The sequence below is a fragment of the Odocoileus virginianus genome, chromosome 17 (genome assembly GCF_023699985.2).
Source record: "Odocoileus virginianus isolate 20LAN1187 ecotype Illinois chromosome 17, Ovbor_1.2, whole genome shotgun sequence".
Lineage (NCBI taxonomy): Eukaryota > Metazoa > Chordata > Mammalia > Artiodactyla > Cervidae > Odocoileus > Odocoileus virginianus.
In genome coordinates this window covers 42,715,727-42,739,612 of record NC_069690.1, presented here as the reverse complement: position 1 = coordinate 42,739,612, position 23,886 = coordinate 42,715,727, and the positions used below count along the sequence as shown (strand labels likewise).

The following is a 23,886-nucleotide window of genomic DNA, read 5'->3' as shown; positions in this document are numbered from 1 at the left end:
AGCCCAAGAAAATAAAATCTGCCATTGCTTCCATGTTTTCCCCTTATATTTGTCATAAAGTCTTGGAACCAGGGGCTTCCCAGGTGGGTAAATAATCCCTCTGTAATCCAAGAGATGCAGGCAGACACAGGTTCAGTCCCCAATTTGGGAAGATCCCCTGGAGGAGGGCATTTCAACTTACTCTGGTATTCTTGCCTGGAGAATCCCATGGATAGAGAAGCCTGGTGGACTACAATTCACAGGGCAGCAAAGAGTCAGACATGACTGAAGTGACTAAGCAGGCACTCACACATGATGGGACCAGACACCATGATCTTAGTTTTTATAAATGTTGAGGTTTAAGCCAGATTTTTCACTCTTTTCCACCCTCATCAAGAGGCTCTTAGTTCCTCTTTACTTTCTGCCATTTAGAGTGGTATCGTCTGCATATCTGAGGTTGCTGACATTTTTTCCAGCAATCTTGATTCCAGCTTGTGATTCATCCAGCCCTGCATTTCACATGACGTACTCTTCATATACGTTAAATAAACAGGTTGACAATATACAGCCTTGTCATACTCCTTTTCCAATTTTGGACCAGTCATTTGTTCCCCTACATGGATCACAACTTTGTCGTGGTAAAAGGGCTTGTATAACTCAATGAAGCTATGATCCGTGCTGTGCAGGGCCATGCAAGAGGAATGGGTCATAATGAAATGTTCTGACAAAACATGATTTACTGGAGAAGGGATTGGCAAACCCGCTCTAGTATTCTTGCCATGAGAACCACATGAACGGTATGAAATGGTAAAAAGATATGATACCAGAGGGATCCCCCAATGGCTCAGATGGTAAAGAATCTGCCTGAAATTCAAGAGACCTGGGTTCGATTCCTGGGTCAGGAAGATTCACTGGAGAAGGGAATGGCAACCCACTCCTGTATTCTTGCCCAGAGAATCCCATAGACAGAGGAGGCTGGTGAGGTACAGTCCGTGGGGTTGCACAGAGTCAGACATGAGTGAGTGAATAACACACACACACACACACACACACACACACACACACGATACTGGAAGATGAGCCCCCCAGATTGGAAGGTGTCCAATATGCTACTAGGGAAGAAAGACAATTACTGATAGCTCCAGGAAGAATGAAGTGGCTGGGCCAAAACGGAAAAAGCGCTTAATTGTGGATGTGTTTGGTGGTGGAAGTAAAGTCTGATGCTGTAAAGAACGATATTGCATAGGGACCTGAAATGTTAGGTCCATGAATCAAGGTACATTGGACATGGTCAAGCAGGAGATAGCAAGAGTGAACATCAACATCTTAGGAATCAGTGAACTAAAATGGACAGGAATGGGCAAGTTTACTTCAGATGACCATTATATCTACTACTGCAGGCAAGAATCCCTTAGAAGAAATGGAGTAGCCCTCATAGTCAACAAGAGTCCAAAATGCAGTACTTGGGTGCAGCCTCAAAAATGAAAGAATGATCTCAGTTCATTTCCAAGGCAAACCTTTCAACATCACAGTAATCAAAGTCTATGCCCCAACCACTAATGCTGAAGAAGCTGAAGTTGACCGGTTTTATGAACACCTATAAGACCTTCCAGAACTAACAGCAAAAAAAAGATGTCCTTTCATCATAGGGAATTGGAATGCAAAAGAGATACAGTCATAAACAAAACAAATTAACATAAAATTTGTGGAGCCAGAATTTTCATCTTTTTTTCACTGCTGTTTTCCCAGATCCAGACAGTCTGATGTCAACATCTAAACTGTTAACTCCAACCAGCCTTTTTTGCCTCATCTTTCCATTCTTTACATGGCATTTTTCCCTTAGGCAAAATTTAAAAGCTTTAGTTCACCACACAATTTGCTCTTCATTGCTCCTTTTCCTGGCATTCTTTGTTTTTTCCCAACTATATAAAGTGACATAATACCATAAAAAATAGCCTTAAATGTATACCAGTCATATATTATCAGCCATTGCTAGGGAAATATGGAGTTAGAAACATGAGTCCAAGAGACTTAGAAAAAATTTTGCCTAACATAGACTTTATGATGTAAGCAATCTTAATCCCTGTTGTAGATAATGGAGCTATCCTTTAAAGTCCAGGAATCATAAATTTTAAAAAGACAGAATATAGTCAATAGCCTTCATCCAGGCTTGACTTCTTAATTTAAGAACTTTGTAGTTTTTGCTTTTTTTCTGAGTTTGGGCTTATCAATGTCTAAATTTTACTGTGTCTTATAGATGAAGAGAAGATCAAAGTAGATACAGTGATGAAAGAACTGAGTACTGTTTTAGGTAAGTAAAATATTTCTTAATTCTTAACTGTGTTTTAATGATATTTCTCCCATCCCTTCATTCCGTTAATTTGCTATTCTAACCTTTCATTAACTAAACATTCTCATTTATCTGCTATGGTAATGCTTTTGCAACAGAGGTACTAGGAAGGAAGGTATTCCTAGACAAGAATTCCAAGACAAGAATTTCAAATTTTGGGCAATAACTGGAATAATACTATATATAGACATAATTATTTGAATCGGTCATCAACATCACAATTTTCTAGACAATTATATTAGCCTCATATCATTATATGTAGAATTTTTCCCAACATTATGAGAATGTGTCTTTTACTATAGAGACAATGTTATATTTCTAAATCTGGTATTTACTCTTCATAATTCAATAACTGTCCTTAGGGTCTTGTTTTTCTAGCAATAAAGTATGCTGCTATACAAACAAGTGTTTTGTTTATCTTTTGTAATTTGGATTCATTTGATAATGTTCCATAGCTTGGCAACAGCCTTTTCTTAATAGTGTGGAAATTATTTGTAGTCCTACTTCCACAATTTGATCCTCTATCAACCAAGACTACAAGAAAGACAATTAGGAACTGTCCAGATTTTCTCCTATTCTCTGAATAGAACATGCACTGTATTTTATACTAGGTCAGCCAAGGTGAGACTCAGTTTTCTTTTTTTTTATTCCCATGAGTGAAATGCATTATTCTTGGGAATCTGTTCCACCAGGTATTAGCTATTTCCTTAGGAAAGATTCTATCCCTTTGGACTCTTTATAAAGAGACAAGATCTACTGAGACTGTTGAAAAGACATACACTTAGAATTATCTCTATAAAAGCTGGCTTAAAACTCAGCATTCAAAACACTAATATCACAGCATCAAGTACCATCAATTCATGGCAATTAGGTGGAGAAAAAGTGGAAGCAGTGGGAGATTTTATTTTCTTGGGCTCCAAAACCACTACAGATGGTAGCTGCAGTAATGAAATTAGAGATGCATGCTCACTGGTAGAAAAGCTATGACTAAGCTAGATAGCATATTAAAAAGCAGAGACATCACTTGGTCAGCAAAGGTCTGCACAGTCAAAGCTATGGTTTTTCTAGTAGTCGTGTATGGATGTGAGAGTTGGGCCATAAAGAAGGCTGAGTGCCAAAGAACTGATGCGTTCAAACTGTGGTGCTGGAGAAGACTCTTGACAGTTCCTTGGTCAGTAGAGATCAAACCAGTCAATCCTAAAGGAAGTCAACCCTGAATATTCATTGGAAGGACTGATGCTGAAGCTGAAGCTCGAGTACTTTGGAAACCTGATGCAAAGAGCCAACTCATTGGAAAAGGCCCTGATACTGAGAAAGACTGAGGGAGGAGAAGGGGGTGACAGAGGATGAGATGGCTGAATGGCATCACTGACTCAATGGACATGAGTTTGAGCAAACTCTGGGAAACAGTGAAGGACAGGGAAGCCTGACGTGCTGTAGTCCACTGGGGTTGCAAGGAGTAGGACATGACTTAGCAACTGAACAACAACAAGAACATAATCAGAATTCTTTAAGTTGGCTTGACAGTAAAAAGCTGAATTATAAAGTTAGGATTGTCCTAACTCTAGTAAAGTGATTGTCTCTAATAAAATTAAACTTCAATAAGTTTTTATTAGTAGTAAGGGAGATTATGATTGGCTAAGTCAGAAATGTATGAAATTAAACAAGTAAAAAGAAAAACATGACAAAATAAGGATAAAAATGTATGAAAAGTATACAGTGCACTGACAGTCAGTGTTTTCTTATTCTAATGGTCTTGTGTGGAAGCTTTTGATGTTATGTAATTTTTGTTTCTGTGGAGCTTGGATTTTGGGTCAGCAAGTGACTTACAGGAAAAAGTGAAAATGCAAGTGTTAGTCACTCAGACATTTCCAACTCTTTCCAACTCCATGGACTGTAGCCCTCCAGGCTCCTCTATCCATGGAATTCTCCAGACAAGAATGCTAGAGTGGGTTGCCATTCCCTTCTCCTGGGAATCTTCCCGACCCAGCAATTAAACCTGAGTCTCCAACATTTCAGGCAGATTCTTTACTATCTGAACTACCAAGGAAGCAACAACCTGCTTATTGAAGCTCTCAGTGGTCTTTAATGATGTAACTTTACAGTTCCGATGTCTCTTCTATTTTACCAGAGGTTTTGGTATTCAAAAGATGATAAAGTTTCTAAATATTATGCAGAATCTTATATAATCATGAATGATTACCAAAATAAAATGAATTCTCTAAAATTGAATAGATAAGTTGGAATGCCCTCAGTAGGTATAGTAGGATAGTGTATCTACAAGTTTGTAAGCCAGTCTGAGTGTTTTGAATTTTTGACACAAGAATGTTAAAAATCCACCCAGGAGGCTTCCCTGGTGGTTCAATTGTTAAGAAAATCACTTTCTAATGCAAGGAACATGAATTCGATCCCTGGTCCCTGGTTGGGGAACCAAGATCCTCCATGCCATGGGGCGCCTAAGCGCATGTGTCGCAATTACTGAGCTCGTGAACTCTAGAGCCCACACACCCACAATGAAAGATCCCCCATGGTGCAACTAAGACCTGAGGCAGCCATAAATAAATAAATAGTTTTTAAAAATCCACCCAGAAAATAAACATACTATTAGTACATGTTCATAACTCAGAAGCAACTGTATAAAACCCTTTTGGATATGTTCAAAAGGTCCCTTAAGGTGTGGTTCTAATCAAAATCTCACAGTTATAGATTTTCTAGAATTATTCTAGTTTCAGAGGAGGTTTGAATTGGCCATGTACTCTGATATCATGCACAGATGTCCTAATCAGTGTTTAATAATGTAGCGAACTTATTTCTGTAGCAGTCTGTTGTTTTATGTAGTGTTTTAGCAAGTATCCATTTGAAATTTTATCTGGTGCAACTAAGGAGCAATCCTGACTTTGCCAGATATTATCCTCATTTTGTAACCTGATCATTCCAATAGCTTCCTTACAAAATTAGGTAAAATTTTGTGCTTAAATGGAATCTTTGAATCTGATCCTACACTTGTTTTTCTGATCTATAAGAGGTCCTTCTAAAAGGACTTTGGGTGCTTTTTTCTCCTCAGTAGTTATGTGAATCCTTAAAGTGGATAATGAAGGAAAAAATGAATCCACTTCTGTTCCTCATATATGCATAGTTGGACCTCCGGGCATGAGAGAAGGGTCATCACTACGAAAGGTGCGTCCAGTCACCCTGCCCTCCCTCCTCCATGGAATGGGCTCCGTTGCTCCCTGGCCGGACCCTATGGAGGCTTCTGTTTGACCCAGTTGTGTGGAAATGATGGTAGGAGTGCTCCAGCTTGTTTCATTAACAGCAAAGAAGAAAATCCAATAATAAATGAAATAGAAATTTTTATCATAAAAATTCAGTAATATATCTTTCCCAACTCTGAAGCTGACATAATCAGAGGAAACTCATTTATCTCTGGAATTACAAAGGAATAGCGTATAAAATAACTACTGTTCATTACAGAGAAATGGGAAGGAGTAGAACAAAAGAAAAGCTGAGAGCTCAGTAGAACACAAACAAGTACATAGCTGCCCGTGTACACTTTTCACAAACATTCTGAGAAGATGCCCATTTCTAGCAGCATGCTGTTCTATGTGCCTGGATGTTGAAAACAACTAATAATGCGGATAGAATCTAATTTTAAAAGAATTCTTGAATGTTTCCGTAAATATGTATCCTTAAGGAATATACATACCAAAAGCCTGGAACCCAAAGAAGAAGAGCCCTGAAGCCACATTTCATTCTCTAAGCATTTGCTGAATTAAGTGAATCTAAGCAGTTTTGACTGTCTGCCAGAACTCAGTAGAAAGGAAGCAAATCCCAGAGCCTGCCCAAAGTAGGAAATATGGTAGTTTTGATCCACGGGTCACTGGAGAAAGAAATGGCCACCCACGCCAGTGTTCTTGCCTGGAGAATTCCATGGACAGAGGAGCCTGGTGGGCTACAGTCCGTAGGGTTGCAAAGAGTCGGTCACTACTGAGCAACCTGTAGTGAGCACACCTGCCCTAAAGCTAAGACTTGAAAAATTATGTATATAGCATAAGAGCGAATTAGAAATATGTCTCTGGACTACAAGGAAGACTGTCTAACTCAATTTATAAACACAAGATGACCTTTACTCAGGCTTACTTATCAAATTTACACTAACTTAGGCTGAGAATTTAAAGTAATCCTAAAAGAAAATTTTAACTGTGGTATTGGAGAAGATTCTTGAGTGTCCCTTGGACTGCAAGGAGATCAAACCAGTCAACCTAAAGGAAATCACTCCTGAATTCATTGGAAAGACTGATGCTGCAGCTGAAACTCCAATACTTTGGCCACCTGATGTGAAGAACTGACTCATTGGGAAAGACCCTGATGCTGGGAAAGATTGAAGGAGGGAGGAGAAGGGGACCACAAAGGTTGGATCACCAACTCAATAGACATGAGTTTGAGCAAGCTCCAGAAGTTGGTGAAGGACAGAAAAGCCTGGCATGCTGCAGTCCATGGGATCACAAAGACTCAGACATGACTGATCAACTGAACTGAACTGAATTCTGAAAGTTCTGAAGGATACTCATCTTCTCAAAACAAAGAATTTCACATACAAAGAAGTTCCTGGTCTAAAATTACTAAACACATTGGCACAATGAGTAACTAAGCATGGCATGATGAGTAATAGCCATCAAAAATAATGTATGATAGAATCAGATTTAGATTTTGGAATTATCAGACAAAAAAATGTTAAATAAACACTCAATATATTTTAAGAATTAAAAAAGAGGCCTTGAATATGTGAATGAAGAGCAGACAGATTTGATAAAGAACCAAAGAGATCTTCAAGAAATAAAAGCAATAGAAAGTTAAAACATTAGATGGATTGAATGGTAACTTTTAAAAAGCTGAAGAAAGAACTAAGGAACTTAAGAAGTTATAAAGTATGTAGCACAGAAAGACCAAAAAATGGAAGATGTGAAAGAATGATTAAGAGACATACAGAATAATAAGAAAATCTAATGTATTTTTAATTGGAATGTCAGGAAGAAGAGAGAGAATGAGACAGAATCAATATTTGAAGAGAACTTTCCAGAAAAGAGAAAGGATGTCAATTTAAAGAAGCCAAGTGAATCCCAAGCAGAATAAATAAAAAGAAATCTGTACTGGACATACATACTTGAAATATGCAACATATCTAATTTATTGACTAAAAGTTTTGGATTCTAGACTTTATAGACAGTAAACTTTCAGAGATTCATTTTCTGCTGATTTAAACCAAAAGACTTAACTAAACAAAAATTGTTTTTCCTTGCAAAGTATAAAAGTAATAATCAAAAAATTACTTACCATACAAACAGTGTAAAACAAAAATTATTATGGAAGCCTGAGGCCCTGTTTTTTTAAAGATACTTTCTAACAAGTATCAACTATACATGTTTTTATATACATTATATTAACTAGTTAATACAAGGCATATAATTTATATGCCTTTCTAGATGAAATTTATGTACCTAAGATTGCATTTCTCTTAGCATAATGCTAATTTCAAAGCTATCAGGAGAAATACTTAAATATCTATTTAGTGAAGAAAAGAATCAATATTTGGCTTTTTTTTTTTTTACCACTTACATAATCAAGGTGGTCATAAATGTTAGTTTTTTGTTTGTTTACAACACATTTTAAGTACCCACAAAATTATAGTGCATGAGTGAAAATGTTACTAGTTAGCAGCTTTTGTTGTAATAACTCACTGATTTTTATCCTTATAAAATTCTTTTTATCACCATTTCTGTCTTTTCTAGGAAAGCAGATAGATGTCAGTGACCTAGATAAAGCTCTGAAAGACATGAAAGTAGAAGTCACAGATAAGGAATACTTGAATTTAGTAAAAACTCTACCAGTTGATGGTAAGGATTTTTAAATTATATATGTATTCTTCAAATGGCTTCAGAGTGCTTGACTGTGTAGTTTTCTTCTAAAATAACTCCGTATTGCTAGCAAGTTGTTATTTTTTCTTTTTGTAATAATTTTGGAAAACTTTTAGTACTTGATTTTTGCCAAAGAAAATCTGGGTCATTTAATTTATATTATGGTAGGCAATAGCTATTTCACTCATTCCTACCAAAAAATTATACGTATTACTGTCTTTGATTCCACTAATATGCCTGATAGCAAGTGAAAGAGTGTGAAAATGGAAGAGTAAAGGGTACAAAGGAAGAAGTCAGAGATAAAAGAAAATCAAATGGGATATACAAGGTTTAGAGCGTCCTTGGTAGCTCAACTGGTAAGGAATCTGCCTGCAATGCAGGAGACCTGGGTTCCATTCCAGGGTTGGGAAGATCCCCTGGAGAAGGGAACATCTACCCACTCCAGTATTCTGGCCTGGAGGATTCCATGGACTGTATAGTCCATGGGGTCCCAGAGAGTTGGACAAGACAGAGAGAGCAACTTTCACTTTTACACAAGGTTTAGCCCAATAATCATTGTTTTTATCCAAGAGCTAATAGATTTGTCTCATTAAAGTCTTTCTCCAAATTTTGTTATGATTTGAGAGCAAATAGGTACATTTCAGGAGAAAAGAATTATTAAAATTCTCTTTTTGAAATTATGGGATTAGGGGAAGAATTGCAGAATTTTTTTTAGGTGAATCCCCTTTTTATTTTTTTTCTGACATGAATTATGCCTTTTCTTACAGTTGAAGGAAAGGTGTTTCAAAACAGGTTGCTAGACAGTGTGAAGAATCTTAAAAGTGAGTGAAAAATATGATGAGAAATCAAATAAATCTGAGATATTATTGTATATTTTCACATATGCTAACTTATTTTTTATTACATTAAAAATCCCATATGTATACTTTCTCAATATTTATGCATGTGTTATATACGTTGTGCCATAAATCCCTGGAAAATTACCCAGTCCTTTTAAAATTTGCACTTTGTTGATTGAATGAAAGATAAAGTCGAATTATCAGTTGATCCTCCTTGTACCCTTGACTGGGTGTTACTGCACCTTAACATCTTCTTGATTAAAGTGTTAACAATAATACACATGAATTAATGCAGATTTTTCTCACATCTTGATATCTTTCTTGCCTCTTATAAGGAGGAAAGATTGATGTGATTAACCTGGACACATTTTTGGAAAATATGGGGACTGAACTTTCACATGAAGAGCTTGAAGATTTTTCACAAAACCTGCCAGTTGATGGTGAGCATTGTAGATAAAAATATATTACCTTTAGGATATCTTAGGTTTGAGAGCATCTGTAAATTAATGATAGTACTTATTTGGTATTAACAGGGCATTTTGAAAAGCTTGTAGCCAAACTCAGGTCTCAAATGAAAACACATCCTTGTCTCTTCATTAATCCAAAACCAACAAATGTTTTCTGCTGTGAATAATAAAAATTGGTAAGAATACTAACAGGTCAAAAAATGAAGAAGAGGAAGGAAGATAGAATGAGAACAATTTTAAAGAAACGTTAAATAATAAGTCAGAAGAAAAAAACAAACTATAATGAGGGGTAATTAAAGTTGACTAATGGTTGTTTCCAGTGTGTATGCCTCAGTTGTTCTGATATAAACAGAAGATTAAAACAAGACAAAACACTAAGAATTTTAAAAGAGGTATATAACTACAGATAGTATGCATAATGATACTCACTGTTGTGTATAATGTGGGATTAGGGTATTATATATATTAATACAATGAACATTTTCCAGGGTAAAATAAATTAGTTACCAATATTAATCAAAGAAGAAATGAAAATATAAATAGGCCAATAATGATAGTTGGAAAAAACTATCAAATAAGTATACCTATCAACCACCACCCATCACTCCAACAAAAGGTGACAGGCCTGCAGAGTTTTGAGAATAAATTCCTTCAAATTTTCAAGGAATGTTTATTTTAATGCTAGCTAAACTGGTCCAGAGGACTCCAGTGCAAGATGATGAGAAAAATAAAGTCCATTTAGTCTTTATTTCCTCTAATACCTAACAAAGGAGCAACAAAAATGAAAAAGTAAAAAATCCACAAACGAAATTTAACATCAATCAACTAATTTAAAAAAAAGACAAATCTAATGGCATAAATATTTAAAGGAGACAACCATGGAGACACATATGTATAGAGAATGGACTTCTGGACACAGCGGGGGAGGAGAGGATGGGACAATTTGAGGAAGTAGCATTGACATATATACACTCCCATGTGTAAAACAGAGAGGTAGTGGGAAACTTATGTATAACACAGGGAGCCCAGCTGGTGCTCTCTGAGAACCTATAGGAGTGGGACAGGGGGAGGAGAGGAAGGAGGCTTAAGAGGGAGGGAATATGTATGTAATTATGACTGATTCACACCATTGTATGGCAGAAACAAATGCAACATTGTAAAGCAATTTTCCTCCAATTAAAAAAAAGATTCTAAAGTAGAAACTACTGTGACAGAGCTAGGCTCCTCTGAGCCTCTCCCCTCTCTCAGAAATTAAACTGGTGAAATCCAGAGAGTTATCACTAAAATGCCCAGATCTGGGGTGAAGAAAACTGGGTACATAACTTTTTTCTCTCTCCATTTATGAGGAAGAAGTAGAAACAGTTGTTGCGGAGAAGTGGCTACAACAGAGAAAATGAATGATTGGAATCGCTCATTGACAAAAGTAAAAGCTTCAGATCTATAGGCTGAATCAGGGGTCTAATCTGAAGCCCAAGAATACCATCCCATGGACAGATCTGGGGTTTGGTGAAATGTCTTTACCAGGGTCTCAGAGCAATGACCCCTGTTGGGACATTTAACCAAAGTTCAGATACGAGAACAGGGCTCAAGTATAAGACCACGTGACATACCTCACTCCACCCTTAGATTACAATAAAAGTGGGTAAAACAATTTTCTTCAAATGCCATCTCACTGAAGAAAGCAAACTGGTCTCACATGCTGTAGAAAGGGCTATTAAAAGATACATTAAATCCTGAGAATAAAATGAAGATCTGGACAGAGTTGCTGAAGCATATGCAAGATGGAAAAAAAAAAAAAAGGATATGGTGACAATTCTAGCATTAACACAGTGAAGAAAAACAGAAAAGTGAAAAGGGAAAGTAAGAAGATAGGATGAAGGAAGATAGCATGCAAAAGAAAAATAATCCATCAAGTAGAAAATATAACCTAAGGAACAAAGAAAAAGAGGTTGTTGACAATTAATTCATATTACAGGACAACTTTAATGGATTCAGTAAAACTAAAGCTCAAAAATGAGATGGTACCATAACATATAAATATTAAAAAGGGAAATTGCAGAAGTAAAAAAAGAATAAGCACAAAAAGTCACTATAGAATTATTAAGGAAATTATAAACATCAAAATTTAAAAATATAAAGAGCTAAAAATCATATTACAGTGTGAGCAGACTTGGTACAGTAAATACAGAGAAAAAAATTAAAGTTATAAAAAAATCTAGTAGATATGGATGATTCACAAAGACATCCACCATAAGAATATCAAATATCTTTAGAAGAGAGTACAAGAATTAAAACTTTTTAATCAATGATAGTTTTTAAAAAAGAAAATTTATAAACTGGTCAACCACTTGTAAAAGAATGAAATTGGAACACTTTCTAACACCATACACAAAAATAAACTCAAAATGGATTAAAGATCTAAATGTAAGATCAGAAACTATAGGCAAAACACTCTCCAACATAAATCACAGCAGGATCCTCTATGACCCACCTCCCAGAATATTGGAAATAAAAGCAAAAATAAACAAATGGGACCTAATGAAACTTAAAAGCTTTTGCACAACAAAGGAAACTATAAGCAAGGTGAAAAGACAGCCCTCAGAATGGGAGAAAATAATAGCAAACGAAGCAACAGACAAAGGATTAATCTCAAAAATATACAAGCAACTCCTCCAGCTCAACTCCAGAAAAATAAATGACCCAATCAAAAAATGGGCCAAAGAACTCAACAGACATTTCTCCAAGGAAGACATACAGATGGCTAAAAAACACATGAAAAGATGCTCAACATCACTCATTATCAGAGAAATGCAAATCAAAACCACAATGAGGTACCATTACACGCCAGTCAGGGTGGCTGCTATCCAAAAGTCTACAAGCAATAAATGCTGGAGAGGGTGTGGATAAAAGGGAACCCTCTTACACTGTTGGTGGGAATGCAAACTAGTACAGCCGCTATAGAAAACAGTGTGGAAATTTCTTAAAAAGCTGGAAATAGAACTGCCATATGACCCAGCAATCCCACTTCTGGGCATACACACCGAGGAAACCAGATCTGAAAGAGACACGTGCACCCCAGTGTTCATTGCAGCACTGTTTATAATAGCCAGGACATGGAAGCAATCTAGATGCCCATCAGCAGACGAATGGATGAGGAAGCTGTGGTACATATACACCGTGGAATATTACTCAGCCATTAAAAAGAATTCATTTGAATCAGTTCTAATGAGATGGATGAAACTGGAGCCCATTATACAGAGTGAAGTAAGCCAGAAAGATAAAGAACATTACAAGTATACTAACACATATATATGAAACTTAGAAAGATGGTAACGATAACCCTATATGCAAAACAGAAAAAGAGACACAGACGTATAGAACAGACTTGTGGACTCTGTGGGAGAAGGCGAGGGTGGGATGTTTCAAGAGAACAGCATTGAAACATGTATATTATCTAGGGTGAAACAGATCACCAGCCCAGGTTGGATGCATGAGACAAGTGCTCGGACCTGGTGCACTGGGAAGACCCAGAGGGATCGGGTGGAGAGGGAGGTGGGAGGGGGGACCGGGATGGGGAATACCTGTAACTCCATGGCTGATTCATGTCAATGTATGACAAAACCCACCACAATATTGTAAAGTAATTAGCCTCCAACTAATTTAAAAAAAAAAAGAAAATTTCTATAAAATGAAGGAATGAATGCAGATCAAAAATGTCACACCAGGCTCCAGAAAATGTTGATCCAGAGTACTCTACAGTGAAATATTTTCTAGGTTGCTCACTGAACCTTAAGGAAAAATGAGAATTTTTCAGACACACAGATGATAGAAAGCAGGTAACAGATGAGGAGAGGAAGTGATGGGTTTCCAAAGCCACATTCAACTCCAAAAAGAATGTCAGAGTATCTACAAAGGTGAAAAAGAAAGTGTGACAAAGAGTATTATGTACAACTATGATGTCATTCAAATATACATAAAAATTTTATATATAAATATAAAATTCCAACTTTTAATAATGGAAAAAACTAAATGAATTCAGCACCTCTTGAAAAAAAGATGATGAAATATAGTTAAGAAATAACTGAAAATTGAGCAAAAGGAAACAATGGTGAAAAGACTGGTGGTGACCTGTAACTCTGAATATAGAGCAAGTACTAGACAATTGTGGGGATGATAGACATAAAATAACATGTTTATATGTGTTAGTATAACAATGATAGCATAACTAATAAAAACATGAAAGTGAGGGGAGAAATGAGAGGAAGTGAGAAAATGCTTTTCATAGCAGGAAATCAGGTGATAGTTTCTAAAATTGAAAGATTAAGTTTGAAAATATGGTTTCACCTCTGTTTTTCATATTCTTTTAAAATTAACTGGATATCTTCATAAATATCTCTTGTACTAAGGTATATTTATTAGAAATTGAAGATTCTTATTTTTAAAACCATATTTATAGTACTTTTTGAAACTAATTCTCCTTATATCTATCTTACCTGTGCAACTTCATAGATGAGAGTCTGTGGAATAACCAGTGATCATTTCTATGGGAGATAGGATTTGGAGGAATGTCTTTCCTTTTCCTAGTACATAGAGAAATATATAATACATAGAGAAAAGTGTGTAAAACTTGAATTTCCTGTGTAACTAATGGTTATAAAACAAGCAGCTATATACTCTCCACCAACATCTAAAATCCACCATGTGTTCTCTTTCCCAACACTGCCCACTCAGTTTATTCATATTTTACCACATAAATATGCATCTCAAATTTTATAGTTCACCCATATTTTGAACTTCATATGAGTGGAGTCACACAGCAAGGAACATTTTGTCACTGGCTTCTTTTTAGTGAGTGTAGGGGTAACTTACTGAAGGTTAAGTTTATGTTTTTCTGATTACTAATGAGGTTGAGACCTTTTTATATATCTATTAATTATTTGCGTAGCCTCTTTTGTGGACTGCCTTTTAAATTATATTGCCTGTCTTCCTACTGTGATTTTTTTTCTTATTGAAATGTGGAAGTTCTTTATATATTCTCTGTATAGGCACTCAAATTTGAGTGTATAGCCTCTCTGTATAGCCTCAAATTTGAGGCTAATTTGCAGTGCAGATAACTGTCTCTTTGGCTTGCTTTTTCATTCTTTTAATGGTGTCTTCCAATGAACAGAAGTTCTTAATTTAAATGTAGTCAAATATATCAATCTTTTCCCTGATGGTTAGTATCTTTTATACTGTATAAAAGAAATCTTTTCATATCCTAAGTTCATTAAAGTATTGTCCCACATTATCTTTTTCAAATTTCTTTATTTTGCTTCTCAAATTTAACTAACAATCCACCTGGACATGATTTTTGTATATGGGATGCTGTAGGAGTTAATTCTTTTCTTTCCCATATGAATATCAAATTTTTCAATAGCATATTTGAAAATACCATCAGTACTATCTTTTCTTGCTATAGTGCCAACTTTCTACAGTCAAATAACATGGATCTCAGAGCAGAGTATGAATTCATGTAGTATAAGGTAGGAGAGAGGTAGAGTCTCAGTTCTACCCTACCTAGCTTACTGTGTTAGTATGGACAAAAGCCTTTCAGTTTCCCTAGGGATTTGCCTCTTCAAGTATAGAATTGAGGAGAGTGAGCTAGATGCCTTTTAAGAGACCTGATAACTAAAAGAATCTAAGTCTGCTTGAGATCCCATCTTTGAGCAGACATTTAGGTGGCAAAGAAATAAATTAAAAAACAAGTGAGTTAGGCATTTGTTTTTGATGCCATCACTCAGAACTTTTCTGCACCACAGTGCAAGGAAATTGTTGCCTGGTACTTTATCTAATGGTTGGTAATATTGAAGGTTGAACAAATGAGGCACCAGACAATGAAAATTTTATAAAAATGTAAAAAATATCAGGCCAATTTTAGATTTAGAAACAGTACATAACCTGCAGTCAGGGCTTCTTGCCTCTGAATTTTAAAAGCCATCAACCTGGTCAGAAAAAAATGTCAAGCCATTTTCAAGCCATTCAACAGAGATCCAATGACAGCACACCTGTTAAACATACATTTCCTAAAATCCTCCCAGAAAGGCAACTTTAATGAAATTAGGTCTAATGAAAAGATACTAGCGAGTTCAGTGAGAAATATAATATTTTTTTTTACATAGCAGAAAATTGACACAAAGAGAGATTGCTTCTGCTTTTCTGTCTCCTAAAAAGAATACAAATGTCACTTCTGGAACCTAACATACAGACTTAATTTTCAAAATATATAATTTTAAAAAAAAATATATATATATATATATATAATTTTATTTTCTTCATAAGGCAGCCATACATAATCAACTCTAAGCATAAAACAGTCACAAACTTTTTCCATAAACCTGGACTTATTGAAGGTTTCCACTAGTCTCCAGGAGCTTACAGCCAAATTAGTCCTGATGTTTCAAATGATCAAGCCTTCTCCACAGCTAAAATTCCTTTATGTTTGGGCTGTTGAACACAAGCTTAGGAGATAATTTGTCTTCCACATAGTCCATCTCTGATCCTAAAGGAATTTCTGTGCTTTCTTTTCAATGAAGACTGACTCCATCTCAAACAACTTCTTCATCGGAGTCTCCTTTTGTCTTCATATCTTCTAGAATATAAGAAAAGCCGTTTCAGCTCTTGGTTTGGACACAGACTTTCACACCACTGTGTTCAGGGTTCAGGCTTATCTTTAAGAAGTTCTTTACTGCAGTGTGTCATGGTGAGGGCAGCCTTGGGCTTGCAGCTTCCTCTTGCTCACAGCCCCAACGGTGGCCACGACTAACAAAGGCTAACTCGTTTTTAATCTCAAAGGGAAATAATTCCATATTTCACCAGCCAATATTACTTTGTTGAAGGTTTTTTGTGATTTGGGGTTATTTACATAACCTTTAGTAAATTAAAGGAGTTCTCTTCTATTCCTATTTTTGTTTTGGATGTTGACATTTATCCAATTCATTTTTTCTACACCTGATCATTGCATGTAATGAAGTGTTTATTGAAGTGATTATATAGTATTTCTCTTTAAATATATTAATCTAAGGTACTACATTGATTGATTTTTGCATATTAAAAAAACTTTGCATTCCTGGAATATATTGATCATGATGGATTATCACTGTTATATATTATTGGATTCTGATTGCTAATATTTTATTGAAGATTTTTGCATTCATGTTTATAAGAGATTTTCCTTATTTGTGCATTCTTCATTAAATTTTACTAGCAAAGTTAAAAAAACATGTTGAAGAGTATTTCTTGTTTGAATTCTCTGAAAGAGTTTTTTAAGGTGGCATTATTTCATTCTTCAATGTTTGGTGGGATTAACCAATGAAGACATCTTGGGTCTGAATTATTATTTTATTGTTGTTTGTGTTGTTGGAATTTTTTTTTTTTCATTTTTTGTGCCCATTTCCTTTATTTATTTTTTTTTAATTTATTTATTTATTTATTTATTTTTTCATTTATTTTTATTAGTTGGAGGCTAATTACTTTACATCATTACAGTAGTTTTTGTCATACATTGAAATGAATTAGCCATGGATTTACATGTATTCCCCATCCCAGTTCCCCCTCCCACCTCCCTCTCCACCCGATCCCTCTGGGTCTTCCCAGTGCACCAGGCCCGAGCACTTGTCTCATGTACCCAACCGGGCCTGGTGATCTGTTTCACCCTAGGAATTTTTTATTTGTTTATTGTTTATTCTTGTGTCAATTTAGTAAACTGTGGTTTTCTAGGAATTTGTCAATTTTATATGAATTTTTATTGTATTTAAATAAAATTATTTAATAACTGTAACTATCTTTTTAATGTTTGCAAGATTAGTATGGGAATCTTGCTCATTTCTAATATTGGTTATTTATGCCTTTCCTTTTTTTTACTTGGTTAGTCTTACCAAGGGTCTAACAAGTATTAAAAGTCATTCCAAACAACCAACTTTTTGCTTTATTAAACCTCTACATTCTTTTTTTTTTTTTTTTTTTAGTTGAAGGCTAATTACTTTACAACATTGCAGTGGTTTTTGTCATACATTGAAATGAATTAGCCATGGATTTACATGTATTCCGCATCCCAGTCCCCCCTCCCACCTCCCTCTCCACCCCATCCCTCTGGGTCTTCCCAGTGCGCCAGGCCCGAGCACTTGTCTCATGCATCCAACCTGGGCTGGTGATCTGTTTCACCCTAGATAATATACATGTTTCGATGCTGTTCTCTTGAAACATCCCACCCTCGCCTTCTCCCAGAGTCCACAAGTCTGTTCTATACATCTGAGTCTCTTTTTCTGTTTTACATATAGGGTTATCGTTACCATCTTTCTAAGTTCCATATATATGTGTTAGTATACTGTATTGGTCTTTATCTTTCTGGCTTACTTCACTCTGTATAATGGGCTCCAGTTTCATCCATCTCATTAGAACTGATTCAAATGAATTCTTTTTAATGGCTGAGTAATATTCCACGGTGTATATGTACCACAGCTTCCTCATCCATTCGTCTGCTGATGGGCATCTAGGTTGCTTCCATGTCCTGGCTATTATAAACAGTGCTGCAATGAACATTGGGGTGCATGTGTCTCTTTCAGATCTAGTTTCCTCGGTGTGTATGCCCAGAAGTGGGATTGCTAGGTCGTATGGCAGTTCTATTTCCAGCTTTTTAAGAAATCTCCACACTGTTTTCTATAGTGGCTGTACTAATTTGCGTTCCCACCAACAGTGTAAGAGGGTTCCCTTTTCTCCACACCCTCTCCAGCATTTATTGCTTGTAGACTTTTGGATAGCAGCCATCCTGACTGGCATGTAATGGTACCTCATTGTGGTTTTGATTTGCATTTCTCTGATAATGAGTGATGTTGAGCATCTTTTCATGTGTTTTTTAGCCATCTGTATGTCTTCCTTGGAGAAATGTCTGTTGAGTTCTTTGGCCCATTTTTTGATTGGGTCATTTATTTTTCTGGAGTTGAGCTGGAGGAGTTGCTTGTATATTTTTGAGATTAATCCTTTGTCTGTTGCTTCATTTGCTATTACTTTCTCCCAGGGCTGTTTTTCACCTTGCTTATAGTTTCCTTTGTTGTGCAAAAGCTTTTAAGTTTCATTAGGTCCTATTTGTTTATTTTTGCTTTTGTTTCTAAAATTCTGGAATGTGGGTCATAGAGGATCCTGCTGTGATTTATGTCGGAGAGTGTTTTGCCTATGTTCTCCTCTAGGAGTTTTACAGTTTCTGTTCTTACATTTAGATCTTTAATCCATTTTGAGTTTATTTTTGTGTATGGTGTTAGAAAGTGTTCTAGTTTCATTCTTTTACAGGTGGTTGACCAGTTTTCCCAGCACCACTTGTTAAAGAGGTTGTCTTTTTTCCATTGTATATCCTTGCCTCCTTTGTCGAAGATAAGGTGACCATAGGTTCGTGGATTTATCTCTGGGCTTTCTATTCTGTTCCATTGATCTGTATTTCTGTCTTTGTGCAAGTACCATACTGTCTTGATGACTGTGGCTTTGTAGTATAGTCTGAAGTCAGGCAGGTTGATTCCTCCAGTTCCATTCTTCTTTCTCAAGATTACTTTGGCTATTCGAGGTTTTTTGTATTTCCATACAAATTGTGAAATTATTTGTTCTAGTTCTGTGAAAAATACCGTTGGTAGTTTGATAGGGATTGCATTGAATCTATAGATTGCTGTGGGCAGTATAGCCATTTTGACAATACTGATTCAATCCATGAACATGGTATATTTCTCCATCTGTTTGTGTCCTCTTTGATTTCTTTCATCAGTGTTTTATAGTTTTCTATATATAGGTCTTTTGTTTCTTTAGGTAGATATATTCCTAAGTATTTTATTCTTTTTGTTGCAATGGTGAATGGTATTGTTTCCTTAATTTCTCTTTCTGTTTTCTCATTGTTAGTGTATAGGAATGCAAGGGATTTCTGTGTGTTAATTTTATATACTGCAACTTTACTGTATTCGTTGGTTAGCTCTAGTAATTTTCTGGTAGAGTCTTTAGGGTTTTCTATGACCTCTACATTCTTAATTCCTTTTTGTTTCATTAATTTCTGCTCTTTGTAATTTTCTTTTATTTCATTTGCTATTCTTTTTCTAACTTAAGGTGTGTGCCTAGCTTATTAATTTTTAATTTTTTCTTTTCTAGTATATTTTGAATTCTGATATATATATATTTTAGCTATTCAGTTTAAAATATTTCTTAGTTCTATTGTGATTTACTCCCAGCCCTCATGTGTGTGTGCTGTTGCTTCAGTTGTGTTCAGTTCTTTGTGACCCCATGTATTGTAGCCTGCTAGGCTTCTCTGTCCATGGGATTCTCCAGGCAAGAATACTGGAATGGGTTGCCATTTCCTCTTCCAGGGGGTCTTCCCAAACCAGGGATGAATTTTGATACATGATATATTTTTTAGTTATTCAGTTTAAGATATTTCTTTGTTCTGTTGTGATTTATTCTCAACCCTCTGATACTCCCGTGTGCTTTATTTTTAGGTTAATTGCATTGTAGTCAAAGAACCTACTCTGTGATTTTAATCCTTTTACATTTTATTGTATTTTATTTTTCAGCAACTTTATTGATACATCATTTACATACCATACAATTTGCCCATCTGAAGTATTCAATTCAACAGGTTTTAGCATATTCATAGACTTACGTGACCATCACCATAATAGATTTTAGAACATTGTTGTTGTTATTGTTCAGTCATCCAGTCATGTGCGACTCTTTGTGACCCCACAGACTGCATCATGCCAAGCCTCCCTGTCCCTCACCATCTCCCAAAGTTTGCCCAAGTTCATGTCCATTGCATCGGTGATGCCATCCAGCCATCTCTCCTTCTGCCCTCAATCTTTCCCAGCATCAGGGACTTTTCCAATGAGTCAGCTGTTCGCATCAGGTGACCAAAATACTGGAGCTTCAGCTTCAGCTGCAGTCCTTCCAATGAGTATTTAGGGTTGATTTCCCTTAAGATTGACTAGTTTGATCTCCTTGCTGTCTAAGGGACTCTCAGGAGTCTTCTCCAGCACTACAGTTCGAAGGTATCAATTCTTTGGTGCTCTTCCTTCTTACGGTCCAGCTCTCACATCCGTACATGACCACTGGGAAGACCATAGTCTTGACCATACAGACCTTTGTCGGTAGAGTAATGTCTTTGCTTTTCAACACTGTCTAGGTTTGTCTTTTAGAGCCCAAGAAGAGGAAATCTGTCACTACTTACACCTTTTCCCCTTCTATTTGCCATGAAGTAATGGGGCTGGATGCCATGATCTTAGTTTTTTTTAATGTTTAGTTTTAAGCTGGCTCTTTCACTCTCCTCCTTCACCCGTCATCAATATGCTCTTTAGTTCCTCTTCGCTTTCTGCCATCAGAGTGGTATCATCCGCATATCTGAGGTTGTTGATGCTTCTCCTGCCTATCTTAATTCCAGCTTGTAACTCATCCAGCCCAGCATTTCTCATGATGTGCTCAGCATATAGGTTAAATAAACAGGGTGACAGCAGACAGCCCTGGTGTACTCCTTTCTCAATCCTGAACAAGTCAGTTGTTCCCTACAGGCTCTAACTGTTGCTTCTTGACCCACATACAGGCTTCTTAGGAGAAAGTAAGATGGGTTGGTATTCCCATCTCTTTAAGAGCTTTCCACAGTCTGTTATGATCCACACAGTCGAAGGCTTTAGTATAGTCGATGAAACAGAGGTAGACAGTTTTCTGGAATTCCCTTGCTTTCTCTATGATCCAGCGAATGTTAGCAATTTGACCTCTGGTTCCTCTGCCTTTTCTAAACCCAGCTTGGACTCTGGAACATTCAGTCAGTCAGTTCAGTCACTCAGTCATGTCTGACTCTTTGCAACCCCATGAACCACAGCACGCCAGGCCTCCCTGTCCATCACCAGCTCTTGGAGTTCACCCAAACCCATATCCATTGAGTCGGTTATGCCATCCAACCATCTCATCCTCTGTCGTCCCCTTCTCCTGCCCTCAGTCTTTCCCAGCAACAGGGTATTTTCAAATGAGTCAGCTCTTCACCTTTTGGCATCACTCTCAAAAGAGTCAACTCTTTTACCTTTTGGCATCAGGTGGCCAAAGTATTGGAGTTTCAGCTTCAGCATCAGTCCTTCCAATGAATATTAAAAACTGATTTCCTTTAGGATGGACTGGTTGGAGCTCCTTGCAGTCCAAGGGACTCTCAAGAGTCTTTTCCAACACCACAGTTCAAAACCGTCAGTTCTTCAGCATTCAGCTTTCTTTATAGTCCAACTCTCACATCCATACATAACCTCTAGAAAAACCATAGCCTTGATCACACAGACCTTTTTTGACAAAGTAATGTCTCTGCTTTTCAATATGCCATCTAGGTTGGTCATAACTTTCCTTCCAAGGAGTAAGTGTTTTTTTAATTTCAGGGCTGCACTCACCATCTGCAGTGATTTTGGAGCCCAGAAAAATAAAGTAAGCCACTGTTTCCCCATCTGTTTGCCTGGAACATTACCAAGCTCCAAAAGGAAACCTCTTACCTACTAACAGTCACTCCCTACTCTCCTCTTCTTCTCAGCCTCTGGCAACCATTAATCTGCTTTTTATCTCTACCAGTTTGGCCTGTTCTGGAGGTTTCATGTGAATGGAATCATAAGTGACTGGTTTCTTTCATACAGCATAATGTTTTCAAGGCTCATCCGTTTTATATCATATATCGCCACTTCATTCATTTTTGTTGCCAAGCAATCTTCCGTTATATGGATATACCACATTTTGTTTCTTCATTCATAAGTCGATGAACATTTGGGGTTTGTTTCCACATTTTGGCTATTATGAATAATGCTGCTATGAATAGTCTCATGTAAATTTTTATGGATACATGTTTTCATTATTCTTGGACATATCCTTAGGAGTGGAAATGCTGAACATATGATAACTCTATGTTTAACATTTTGGGGAATTGAAATTATTTTACAAAGCAATTGTATAATTTTACATTTCCATTAGCAACATGTGAGGGTTCCACTTTCTTCACATCCTTGTCACTACTTGTTATTATCTCTCTTTTTTTTATAGTCATCCTACTAGTGGTGTGAAGTGGTAGTTTTAATTTTTATTTATTTTACGTCTAATGATGTTGCACATCTCTTCATGTACTTGTTGGCTATTCATATATTTCCATTAGAGAAACATCTATTCAGATTCTTTACCTATTTTTCAATTGGGTTGTCTTTTTATTATTGAGTTATAAGAATTCTTTATATATTCTATATAAAACTCCCTCATATGCATGATTTTCAAATACTTTCTCCTGTTCTGGAGTTCCTCACTTCCTTGATGGTATCCCGTGAAGCACAAATGCTTTTAATTTTGATGAAGTCCTGTTTATCTATTTTTTCTTTTGTCACCTATGCTTTTGGTGTCATATCTAAGAATGTTTTGCCTAATCCACAATAAAAATGATTTATTCTTATATTTCTTTCTAAAGTTTTTATAGTTTTAGCTCTTAATTTTGAGTCTACGATACATTGGAAATTATTTCTGTATATGGTATGAGGAAGGGATCTAACTTCAGTCTTTTGCATGTGGATGTATAGTTGTCTCAGCACCATTTGTTGAAAAGTCTTCTCTTCATCATTGAACTGCCATGGTACCCTTGTCAAAACTCAATTAATAGCAAATACAGTGATTTATTTCTGAACTCTCAGTTCCTCTCCATTGATCAATATATCTAGTCTTTTGCTGGTACTTCACTACATTGATTCCTATCACTTTTTAATAAGTTTTGAAATTGGGAAATGTATGTCTTCCAGCTTTGTTCTTTTCTGAGATTGTTTTGGCTATTCAAGATACCTTGCATTTACATATGAATTTTAAGATTGGCTCTTAAAATTTGGCATAAATGCCAACTAAGATTTGATAAAAATTTTCTTGTGTTTCTAGATCAATTCAGCATGTGAGAGAGGGTAGGGGATAGTCACAGAGAATGTTACCATCGTTTCAATATTAAGTGTTCTGATCCATGATCATAGGATGTCTTTCCATTTATTTAAGTCAATCAATTTATTGCAATAATGTTTTATAGTGTTTTAAGTATGAGTTTTGTCCCATTTTTTTGTAAATTTATTCCTCAGTGATAGGTGATTTGTTCTTTGGATGTTACTATAGATGGAACTGTTTTCTTAATATGATTTTGGACTGTTTATTGTCATTACTTTTATTTTTAAAGATTTATTTATTTGACTGTGCCAGTTCTTACTTGAGGCTTGCAGAATCTTTGATTTTCGTTGAGGCATGCAGGATCTTTAGTTGCGGTATGGGAACTCTTAGTTGCATCATTTGAGGTCTAG

General features: G+C 36.1%; 1 protein-coding gene across 17 annotated transcripts in view; it reads left to right on the top strand.

The window, feature by feature from the left end:
* EFCAB3 (EF-hand calcium binding domain 3) overlaps window positions 1-23,886 on the top strand; it is a 419,723-nt gene that overhangs the window by 247,899 nt on the left and 147,938 nt on the right. For all 17 annotated transcript variants that reach the window (XM_070479568.1, XM_070479567.1, XM_070479577.1 and 14 more), the window contains 4 exons: window positions 2,237-2,290; window positions 8,116-8,220; window positions 9,009-9,062; window positions 9,416-9,520. In XM_070479568.1, coding sequence (XP_070335669.1) covers window positions 2,237-2,290; window positions 8,116-8,220; window positions 9,009-9,062; window positions 9,416-9,520 — 318 coding nt within the window. The remainder of the gene's footprint in view (window positions 1-2,236; window positions 2,291-8,115; window positions 8,221-9,008; window positions 9,063-9,415; window positions 9,521-23,886) is intronic.